Genomic DNA, 12,653 nt, shown 5'->3' on the forward strand with positions numbered 1-12,653 from the left:
AGACTTCGCTACTACGTCGCTTGTGTTCAAAAGAAAACGAATTCTAATAATTAAACAAATTTAATGAGAGGACGGACATATCATAAAAACGATCATCCTTTATAGAAATCAAACTAAAACAGAAAAGAAAAAAACATTAATGTTCGTTCAGTTCGAGCGCCATCTGTGGGCATTCAAGTTAATCTGTTTCAACGCACCATGTGCATTATAGACAATATATTTAAAGGAAGCGCAATTACTGTGGTCTTGTGTGAGCTACATTAGTCTAACTACACTAGTTTTAATTGCTGGAAAAACTTTGAGAAAAAAAAAGGAACAGATGAACATATTTAAATAATGCTATGGTAATTGAAACAGTTTAGTATAGTTGGAGTATCATAGATTATGCATTGAGTGGTCACCATTTTTTCAGAGACGAAACGAAACTAACTTCCCTGTATTTTCCAAAATTGTAGAGAAAAAAAAATCAAAATTTCCTGTATTTCTCCTGTGAAGTGGAAACCCTGGATAATTAGGAAACTGTATGTATTTTCTATTTGGAAACCATATCTGCAATAGTTGATTTTACACTAAAAAATTAAGCTTTTCTTAAAATATCACTTCATACCTACTTTCACTAAACTATTATAAATATAAATTCCAAAGCTTTATTTATAAATTTAATAAACAAAGAGAGATGTACCATTCAAGATGATCTGGGAGTAAATTCCTTTTTGCTTCTGATTTAAGATATTAAAATAGTAGGTTGCTCTGTCTCTCACTTCATCATCACAATCAAGAAGACTCCTCTGCAGAAGGACTAAAATATTTGGGAGAAGCTATTCACAGTGAGAGCCAAACTAAGCCAAGGAACTGACAGCAGCTGCAAAACAAATGCATATACTTTCAAAACAATGAACAGAGATTTTACTATCGACATTTATTAGGCTACGAGTAAAGTTTTGATGCATCATGCATAATCATGTAAGTCAAAAAGAGAGATTCAAAATTGAAAATAATATACGAACTTACATTTACCAAAATAATATGTATATCTAAAGATGATTTTTTAAACCATTATTTATGAATTATCTTATAACCATTGTTAAACAGCCAATCCAATTTTAGGTTTACGGCTTCTAATGTTCAACTCTGTATCCTTGTCATTTTGAACCCAATCTAGAAGACAAGGGAACTCTTGGATCAATCAAGAACAGGGCAAAATTTGCCTTCGTGGAGAACTTTTTGAAGGAACTAACCCTTCTTTGCAGTACATAGCGGGGAAAACCACGATAACGTCCAACAATTAGCCTAACTACAAGGAATACTTAAACTATTAACACTCAACGTACTGCAGTGCTAGCAATAGCACTATCTGTTGAGGAATAAGAGAAGTATTTTTGTCATCAGTGGATATTTTATTGGGTAAATTTTTTTTAAAATAACTTTCTTGAAAAAATACAGAGAAATTTTAGAATATATGGGTTGACAGGTGATAGTCGTAAAATACAGGAGTAAAGCAAACAATTGGCAGGATGGTAACAGGACACTTGGCAGGTATGGTAATAATAAAATTCGAAAATATCGTTTTGCTTCACAAGAGATTAGGGGCATTGAGAACGAAAAATACAATTATTAAATAAGGTTGTTCAAATATTTTTTTCATTTCAAAAAATTTTATAAAAGTAATTTTATGTTAAAGTTATAAATATTATTATGCTTCAATATACATGGAATATCTCAACCTGGCTACCATGCTCATAAATGAAACGAATTCTTGAATATTTCTTTTCTTCTTAAAATTATGTGTCATGTAAATAAATGTCTTCATTGCTCCATTTTGCTTCTCAATGTTGCCATATTTATACTAAATTTCAATAAACACCCATCCACACACACACACACACAAAAATTCTATGTTTTTCATACACCTAATATTTATATATTTTTAAGGACCAGCAAGCATTTATGTATGTGCATATATAATGACAAAAACAACAACCAAAAAATTGCATTTACATTAAAAACTTTGAAATAGAAACAAAATGCATAAAACTCAGGAAAATGAAGAAAGAAAAAATTGCATTATAAAAGAACTAATGTTGTCAACATTTAAATCTTTAATAACAATGTCTAACATATGTTGTGTTAGACAGTAATGTGATGGTTAGTTATTAAACACTTTATTCCATGATGATCTACTCTTATTAACTGGCACTCATTATTTTGGTACTTTTTAATTCGTAAATAGATTAAAGAAAAATCTCCCTCACACTAGCAAAACACTGTTTGATAGGTTGACCATGGAGCCAAAGAATAGATGCTGTCTATTTTTCCAGAAGTCAATGAGTGCAGCAGTTTGCCAAACTAATGAGCTGAGACTGTGCAAACTACAAACTAGGTTGGAGAATTAAAATAGCAGTTACTGCAGGTTCAAAAAATGTTCCTCTATTTATGTTTTAGTGCAATTTTTATTTGTTAATTAAAAAGTAATTTAAAATTGTTTTTTTTTTGTTACATTTAATAGACTACATTACTTCAATAAATGAGTCAAACTTAAAAGATATGCTAAATCAATCTTTTATTATTCCTAATTAAATTTAGTTTAATTTCTTAATGTTTATTTCACAGGTTAAAATAAAATTAGCTTTTCTTCTTGATTTCGTGTTTAACAAATTATAAATTAAAATGATAATTAAATTTAATTACGTTTAAGGAAAACTTTCTACCGTTATGTCCCCAGTAGTAGACATCTTAGATAGAGTTCATCTTAGATTTCTTAATATTTTTAAAAAGTAAATCGATATGACTCATTTTTAAAAACATTACTTAATTTGAATAAAGAGCTAAATAGAGAGAATACCACAAAGAGCAACAACTAAAGATTGTTTCAGTTATTTTAAATTGATGAAATGAAAAATAACAAAAATTCTGAAATCAAACAAATTTAAAAGATAATTCGCTCTGGAAATGCGGTTTTTTCTTTCATTTTTTGAAAGAACACCATAATTTTTAAAGAACAGGATAAAAAAATTTCTTATTTTAATAAAATATAACTGTGAATGGGGATTTTGTTACAAATTTAGATATTCGGAACTTCATGAAATTGGAGGGGGAGGGGTGTAGATTCCATTTTAAAAATTAGATTTTTCGGCGACCAAAATCCATTATTTTTTTAAAAAAATAATTAAAATCAAGACATTTCAAGACAAATTTTGTTCAATACTGAAATCCATGACTTTCAAGATTTTCCAGGTGCGCAGATACCCTGCTTAGAATAGCTTCCGATATTGGACTGAGATTGAAGTGTTCAAGCATTTCTATCTAGGTCCCCTATAGGCTTATAATGTTGGTTAAATATTGGGGTGTCTATACTTTTTAATATTGGTCCTAGATAGAAAGGAATCTTGTTCCAATAATGGAAGTCCTTCTAGGACCAATACTTAAAAATCCAGACATCCTAATGTTAAACCAACCCTGGGTGTATGTTCTTATTGAGGCAAATTTTAGCCCAACTCTGAAGTGCAAAAGAGAAAAAAAATCAAAGTTGAGTTACATTTGGCATCTTCGCATGATACGTTACATATTGCAACGAAATATTTTCAAAAATAAATTTTGTTTTTATCAATTTTCGAAAATTCTATTTTAGCGTTTATAGCATAGAAAGAAAAATAGTTGCGAAGCCACTTTTTACGTTGTTTTTTCAAATGTACTGCAAAACTGGGGCCAAATTAAAACTGATGCTTGAGTAACGTTTCGGCCATTACTTTTTATTGGCGAGGCGGCTAATAAAAGATTTTGGAGCAATTTTTTTTAAAGAATTTTTTTAAAATTTTTTATTTTTATTTTTACAAAAACTAACGTTTTTGAAATGAAAGTTTTTGATGCCAAATATAAGCTTACTGTTACGGGCTAACTCTGCGTTGTTAAATTTGAAATTTCACCTGAAAAGTCTTGGATTTTTAGTTAACAAAAAAATTTATTATGAAACTGTTTTCGCCGCTCTCTTTAATTGAGTTGCTTTATTTTATAACTATCGAGGAACAGTCGACCCAGTTTTGGGGTTTACGACTACTAATGTTCAACTCAGTAGCCTTGAAATTTTGAACCAATCCAGAAGACAAGGAAACTCCTGGATCAGTACCCCCAGGGATATGATTTGTTATGGGAGCATGGAGGACTTTCAGACTCAACAAATTTAATGTGCATCAGTCACCGTTTACTACACGGGGAGTCTTCGGTCGGTGGGGATCGAACTCTAGACCTCTTGGATATGCGTCCAGTGCCCTACCAACAAAGCTATCCAGGCCTTTTAGTTGAGTTAATATTTTTTAATAACTTTTTATAGGTGGGGTAGGTAACAAAAGTTTCATTAATTATTTCGTACAATGGGCCAATTTTTGTCTAAGTTCAATTTCATGGTCAGAATTCAGCTGAACTTGTTTTTGGTCATAAATATATTTAGCGTCTGGGGTGCTTAATTTTTTAGCGTGTATTATAAAATCATTATTAATTATTTCAGTTTATGAATATGCGTCACCTACCTATTGCTAATTCGTAATAAGCATTGCTAAAAGTAAATACCCTTCATTTTTCATTGATGAAGATCTTAAAATCCTTTAACCATTTTCAACTTCAGATTATGCATGGAAGAATTGATGAAAATTAAAAAAGTCATCGGTGTAAAATATTTAAACTTTGTTATTTGTACACGCAAAATAATTGCTAAAATTTAAAAAAGAAATCGGTTTTGAAAAGTAAAATATTTTTGCTCATTGGAAATGATTTATACTCTTACTTTACATTTTAATTTCTATCATAATTCAACTAAATGTTTAGTAACAAAATAAAAATCTGTATTGTTTAAGTATAAAAAATAAATTATTTCTTAGTTTCGTGTTTCATATTACTACTTTCTTTAAAATTTAGCAATTTTAAGAGTTTTTATTTTGCACATTTTTCATAAAATTTTGTATTAATTTAGATCAAAATGAGTGAAAATATCATATTTAGCATTTCAACAATTTATGATTATGAAATACAGCATGACATGTCGGATGGCTAATGTCCAAGCAATTTTTCAAATTTTCATTTCTTCGCAGTTATTTAGATCGAAGAGAAACAGCTATTCATCATTGAAATATAATTTTACAATCAATTTTTGATAAATTTTTGAATATCAAGGATAAAAAATTTTAAACTACTTTATTAGATTGTATTTCTTAGCACAAATATAATTCTGATAAAGTAAGAGATTTTTTTAGTAACCATTAGACTGATGTTATAATTAAAAAATACCAAAATATATTTTTACTTGTAATTAGATTGCCAGAAAAAATGTATAAAAGGTAAACCGATGTTCTATCTGAGTCAAATGGTTAAACTTGATTGATTTTTTTTAGTGCAAAATTTTATTTCAGTTGATTTTGAAAATTAAAATAAAGAGGCAAATTTTTACACTTAAGATCCCTCACTAGATTAATGATCGCCGTTTTTTAGTAATTAGTATACGCTTTTCATTAATTCAACGCGCACGCGAGGGTATTTTTCAAAATATTAATTCAATTATCTTCAGCAATTTTCTATAGGTTACATCACTTCAGAAATTTTTTATTGACTATAAAAAAAAATTGTTCAACAAAATTAAAGTTTATTGAAGTAGTTTCAGAGAAAATGTTTGTGTTGCAGTTTGCAGTTTTGAGAAGAAAAGAAAGCTAGCAAAAGAAACACGTATCAAAAGTTGACAAGTGGCATCAAAATCTTTTAAAAAATCATAAAAAAATATTTCCATTGCAAGTAGAACAAAACTAAAATATTTTTAGAACCATGATTTATAAATAAAAGTTACGTGGACATCTTAATTTATGAAACAAGAGAAAAAAATTCTTACCAGAATTATGTTACTCCACATTAGACAGCATTTACACCCTAACATCCCTGTCCAAAAATTAAGGGCCACAAATTGTCCTGCGTAAATTGAAAAGATAACAAAAAGCATAAGCAAAGTTTTAATAAGCATTTCAAATCACAAAATTAAGTAAAAATGTATTAATACGTTCACAATACTTTTAATTAAAATAACGAATATTCGCATGGTGCAAAAGAAACATGTGAGTAATATAGAAGATATAAGTTTTTACTACTTTTTTATACGGCATAAGTTTTTACTGTGTTTTTGCAAGGCTTCTTTGATTATTTCTTTAAGATATACACTGAACAATAAAAATGAATTAAAAATCATTAAACTTAAGCATTGCTTTGTCTTTCCCTCACAATCCATGCATGCGATTAACTATTAAACAGGTAAAGACAAGCTGACTAACAGGTTTGTATAAATTTTCTTTTTATGTCAATTTCCAGTTGTCTATGTGTGAATTGTTCTTTTGTTTATTAGACAGGGGTGATTGTGAGCCCAAGTCAAAATTCCAAAAAATTTCTTGAGTTACACATACCTATACCATTTACACGTAGCTAACATACCTATGATGACCTGGAAAAGTCATTAAAATTTACAAATATGTCTTTCTTTCTTGAGTTTATAATTATAATAGCTATTTACTGATAAAAAAATAAATATTAATCATGAATATAAGCTTATAAAGTATATGGCTCTCCCTTACAAACAAATAAACTGTGTTTTTAAGTTCCACCTTTGAAAATTTGCTTTCCAGAAATTCTGTGATCAATAATTTTTTGAAAAGTCTGGACCTTAGATCTCCGAAAACTTCCGGATCACTGTTAGCGAAAAATCCGGAACTTTTCCGGATCACAATCAGCCCTGATTAGATCAGGGTGCGTAGTAAAATCTTTCAACAAAAAAATAAGCACCTTTTAAATTCTTTTTAAGCACTAAAAACATTAACAAAATGCAAACTAGTTATTTTATCATGATCATGAAAAGTCTTTGATAATTGGTTTCTGATAGAGAACTCTTTTCTTGATTTCATTAGCCACCATAAAAAGATCGAGAGATTTTTCGGTTCGATTTCAGAGGGTGGAATATGAAGCCTGAAATTGAGAATATCTTTCAAATTGCAGCAGAGTTGCACATGAGAGAGCAAAAATCTCACTGAACCCAGCTCAGTCGACGCACATGCCGACTCGCAAGTATGTCATCAAACATGTAAAAGGATCGACGCTTTTATACGCCATGGACCAATGGTAATGTATTGTTGTTAAATGAATTATGAAAACGTTGAATAGAACAATGTGAAAACCACGTTTTTCCGTAATACGTGGCGAAACTCGACAGGGTAAAGGAAAAAAAATCATTTTCGAAAAGGGAAAATTTAACACTTTTCAAAAACACCCATTAAAAAAGCACCTTCAAGAGCTTGTTTTTTAACAAACGAAAATAAGTACCTTTACTCACATTTTAAAACGCTACGCACCATGTACATTAACAATTAGCTACAACTTGTTACGACCTGGCTTATGTCTGTATACTGAGCGAGGACAATTCTTGGAATGATCACGATTTTCTTCTATGGGCCAAAGTTGCTGTTCCCAAATGGTGTTTCGCGGAACCTTATGGTTCCGTGGAAGATTTAAAGGGGTACCGAGACTTTGAACTTTGTAACATTTTTGAAACCTACAATTATATTTAGGTACATTAATTAAATCATTATTTACTTAATATTTCGGATGTCTTTACTGAATTATTAAATGTAAATTGACAAAAGAAAAGGCACATACTTATGAAAAATTAAATACAAACAACTTATTGATGGACTTACACAACTTTGCATTAGTACTTCCCATTGCGATCTTCAAATCAAAACTGAATTCGTTAATAAAGAAATGTACTTCCCTAACAACTAATTTCAACTTAAGTTCTTTTTAGTTTCCATTTCAACGGCCTATTTCATTCATTTTTAGCTTATGACTGAAAACAAATCTATGCCTAGATTAAATTCCGCTTACTAATTCAACAGTCGGATATCAAACCTAATTTAAGATACGAAAAAATTTCATTCTTACTATTAGACAGTTCGAAAATGAAATATCCCTTTATTGGTTAATAAATTTATAATTGTCTTATACACTGGTTATCATAAATTAAGGAAAATTCACAAAAATCGCGATAACTCAAGAAATTACACATGGAATTTTATGAAACTTACCCACAATATACAACACATAGTAAGGTATTAAACAACATAAAAAGAAATTATCAGACATTAATAGTAGTATAGAAATTAGCACATGTATAAAATAAACAAATTGGAAGTATCGGTTTGCAATAGAAAAAGTACCTTTAATATGGAATATGATTGCCTCTAGAAGCAATACAGCACAAACAGCGATGTGTGATGCTTTCAATTATGCGGTCTATCAGTTCAATAGGAAGTGAGAGCCATTGCTCTTGTAAAGCAGTTGCAAGCGTGGCAAGGGTCTGAGGGGGCGGATTGATGGCAGATACACGCCTCCCTAGAGCATCCCAAACGTGCTCGATAGGATTCAAGTCCGGGGATCGAGCTGGCCACTCCATGCGAGTAATTGTTTCCTGTTGAAGATAATCATCAACAATGCGAGCTCTGTGTGGTCTTGCATTATCGTCCTGTAACAGGAAGCAATCACCAATTGCCCCGGCATATGGGCGCACATAAGCATCAAGGATGTTGTCTCGATAAACCTGAGCATTCACGGTTCCCCTTGGAAAGACATGGAGGTATGTGCGCCCTCCTAAGGATATGCCTCCCCAAACACAGACACTGCCTCTTCCGTATGCATCTCTTTCACGGATGTTTGATGGATGATAACGGGTCCCAGGTTCTCTCCATATCAAATAACGTCTACTGTCACTTTCTAGACTAAACCTGGACTCATCCGTAAAGAGAACAGGCCTCCATTGATCTGACGTCCAGTGGACATGTTGTCGGGCCCACTGCAAACGGTCTCTCCTATGGCGTGATGTGAGCGGCACGCAAATGGCTGGTCGTCTCGCATACAGACCACCTTCGTGGAGCCTTCTGCGCACAGTTGACGTTGACACCAACCTTCCGGTGGCTGCAGCAAGAGAGGATCTAAGATGTGTCGGAGTAGCGGTTCTATTCCTGCGTGCACTTAATGTCAAATATCGGTCATCGGCACTGGTCGTAACAGTTGGCCGTCCTTGACTGAACCTCCTAGATGCCGAATCTGTGGTTTGAAATTGCCTCCAAAGTCTATGAACCACAGATGGACTCACATTTAGCCATCTGGCCACTTCTGATTGACTCTGCCCTGCCTCTAGTCTCCCGATGGCTCTCCATCGTAGTTCTTCAGGCAAATGATGCCTAGAGGTCATTATTACGAATTGGCTATCTCAGATTTTCAATGTCGCAATCACAGTAAAATTTGTGTGCTTTCTCTCAAACTTGGACTTTTATGCTCCAGGCAGATGACGTAAGCCGAGTGCAGCGCCACTAATTTGCATATTGCAATTTTACTCAGCTACTTTTAGTGGACAACATATGCAAATTTTGCACGGTTTGGCTTACTTTTGAAAGAGTTATCGCTATTTTTGTGATTTTTCCTTAATTTATGATAACCAGTGTAGTAGTTTTTCATAATTAGTAGTCTTTCATATTAGTAATTTTTAATAATTAGTTTGTATATTCACCTAATGAACTTAATTTATGAAATCGGGGTTCCACAGAAGGAAGTTTGATTATTAAGGGTTCCACAAACGGAAAAAAAAATTTTGAACTGCTAGGATAAAGTATAATTTCAAATGTTACTTCAAATAAAAACTACTAGTTAACCAAAATAATCAATTTTTCAGAAGTTGGATTCAGGATGTTTTTGGACGCAACCTTTTTGGAGTTAGCAATAATAAATATTTTTTCACAAGCTGACAATTTCTCACTAGATGTTAATGTTCTGAGAAAAATTAAAACACGTGGTTGTTTGGTCGGTTAATGGGCTAAGACATATTTTTATTCATATTTAACAAATAGTTTTGTTTCAAAATAAGGAGGTTAGATAATAACAGCAGCCCTGTACTTGATCCTTAAGGAGCCTACCAGTTGACAGCTGCGGCCAGAAATTTTATTTGAAGAGAAAAATTATAAGGAGGTTAAACTCAAACCTTTCTTTCTCAATCATAAATATGTTAAAACTTGTTTTAGACACAAATTTTTGTCGTGTGGTCTAACGATTTCTCACATTGTGCCTACGTTTGTGGTCTTGTGTTTTCTTGGTCAGCGAAAATGTGTTTTGAATCTAACCCCTTTTTTTAATGTGGGTAAAATTTTTGTTGGATTTAAAATATTTTCGAGATCTGACGAAACACGCAAAGAGTGAAATTAGCATTAATGACCTCTTAATTTTGAAGAAAACTTTCATAGAAAGTTTTTATTGTTTTAATAAAAAAAATTGTATAAAATTAGGTGTACATGGCATACAGAGTGCGAAAAATTAAAAAGAGTCCACCCTTAGTAACTTTTGATCTAATCATCGATTTTAATGTGCTAAAACCAGAGTGCGCAGCCAAATTTATCAAAAAATAAGCACCTTTTAAGTGCTCAAAAGATATTTGTGAGAACTTTAAAAAATATCATAATTAGGATATGGGCACTAATAAAAGTATTCTCTTCCTATTGTTGGAAGTTCCTCTTATATGCATTGACAAAATGCAAAATAATTTTCAAGAACTTCACGCGATCATGATTAAATAGTTAGTTTCTAACAAAGAATTCTTTTCTTGATTACATTTGAAAACATAAAAAAAACTAATACCCAATTTTAAGCATATTTAATATTGAGTGACCCATTATATTTCTTAAATCAATAGTAATTACTTTATTTAATAAGGTAAAGAAGTTTATAAAAAATTATAATTAATTTAACTATTATTTATAAAAGTTCACAAGTGTATTTTTTAGATTTAAATAAAAGTTATTCATAAAAGCATATTCAACAAAACATTAACAAGATTATGTTATTGATCATATCGAATTTATAGAGTTATGTAAAGAATTAAGCAGATTAAGAAAATTTAAATAAATTGGTATACCAAATGTAGATTAGTGAATAACCCCTAATAATTTTTATTAAAATTTGTTACTTGGTTTCAGAATTTCTCTCTTGTAATGATTAAAAAAAAATAATTTTGGAATGTAAATAAACGAGTTGTGAAACAAAACACTTTTGTTAGGAGAAAATTATTATATGGTCCCTAAATTCATAATATTTAACAAACTTCAGATGATTGATTTTTTTTTATCTCAATTGTTTTTAAATCAAATCATGAAGAAATGAATTTAGAGTTTTTTGGAATAACATAAGATTTTTTTGCTGCATTTAAAATAGCGAAAGCCCCTAACTTCATACTTTTTTAATTGATTGAATTATTGATTGAATGTAGGGTTTAATTGCTCAAATTCTAAATAAGGACATGCTGCGAAAAACAATCCATACTTTTTTAAATCTTGCCTTTAAGTATTATTGAGTTTTTTCATAAAACAAATTAAGAACATTGAAAATTTTAAAAGTATTAATACAACAACAAAAAGTAATAAAAAAAATTAGTTAAATACAAGAAATCTTTTTAAAAAAATTTAGTAAATTACAGGTGGATGGACCCTCAGATAAAAATATTGCAAGTAAAAATCTCAATCAATTTTTATCTTTATTAAATTAAGGAATAAATGAGAGACGGAAATTTAGAGGCAATAAAGCTTTGTAATTCTTGATTGCTCTGGGGATAAACATCAAAATACGTAATTAGTGAATGATCCCCATGTCAAATTCAAGGATTATGGTACTGATCTATATATAATGAGAGCGAGAAGGCCATTTAGCTTGCCAGTGACGAAGACGACAGCACTTCACTAACGATGAAATTAACAAAAGAAGAAAAAAATTTCTTTACTATTAGGAAAAAAATTGGCTACCCAGTGATCAGCAAAAATAAGAGAATTTTTCGATTTAATTTCAGAGGGCGGAAAATGAAGCCTGAAAATTCTGAAATTGAGAATCTCTTGCAAAAGGCTGCTATACATGAGAGTACCAGAAATTTTCCCACCGAATTCAGCTCAGCATACGCATACAAGCGGACAAGCAAATATTTAATCAAACGTGTGAAATGATTGGCAGATCGATGGTAAGTTGAAATGGATCATAGTCGAACGAATTGCGTAAACATTAAGTGTTATATTATAATTATAAAACAGTCGTTGAACAGCCTGCCCAATTTTGGTTTTGCGACTACTAATGTTCAACTCAGTAGCCTTATAATTTTAAGCCCAATCCAGAAGACAAAGAAACTTCTGGATCAGTACCCCTAGAGGTATGATTTGTTATGGAAGCATAGAGGTCTCTGTGACCCGGCAGATTTAACGCATAGCAGTAACCATTTACTATACGGGGAGTACCAGGCTATCCTGGCCAGTGTAAACACCGGGATAGCTTGGTCGGTAGGGTGCTGGACCGATGTCCAAGACAGGGCTAAAGAGAATAGAAGGGCTGGTTCACTCCTTTGAAGTATCTCTCCCCGCGCCGATCCTCCGACGTCACTCCAGTGACGTCACTTTGGCGCAAAGCTCGCACTTTTACTTCAAGAACGGAGCGTTTGGCCTTACTAGCTCTAACTAATATTGGATCATTTCTTTTTGCGAGATATTCTGAGACATTTGTTATTTTCTATAATGACTTTCCTCAGTTTTTGCAGTGAATTTACAAGAATTTAA

The 12,653-nt window shown here is 31.5% G+C and overlaps 1 protein-coding gene across 4 annotated transcripts in view; it reads right to left on the reverse strand.

Moving 5' to 3' along the window:
* LOC147803248 (coatomer subunit gamma-1-like) overlaps positions 1–12,653 on the reverse strand; it is a 71,468-nt gene that overhangs the window by 25,845 nt on the left and 32,970 nt on the right. For all 4 annotated transcript variants that reach the window (XR_015428942.1, XR_015428944.1, XR_015428943.1 and 1 more), the window contains 2 exons: positions 5,870–5,946; positions 683–862 (listed from right to left, as the gene is read on the reverse strand). Coding sequence is in view for 1 of the 4 variants with exons in the window: in XM_087150651.1 (XP_087006777.1) it covers positions 683–685 (3 nt within the window). In the remaining 3 variants the exon portion in view is untranslated. The remainder of the gene's footprint in view (positions 1–682; positions 863–5,869; positions 5,947–12,653) is intronic.

Source organism: Parasteatoda tepidariorum, chromosome 9 (assembly GCF_982258835.1).
Source record: "Parasteatoda tepidariorum strain Cologne lab strain chromosome 9, Ptep-v5.0, whole genome shotgun sequence".
NCBI lineage: Eukaryota > Metazoa > Arthropoda > Arachnida > Araneae > Theridiidae > Parasteatoda > Parasteatoda tepidariorum.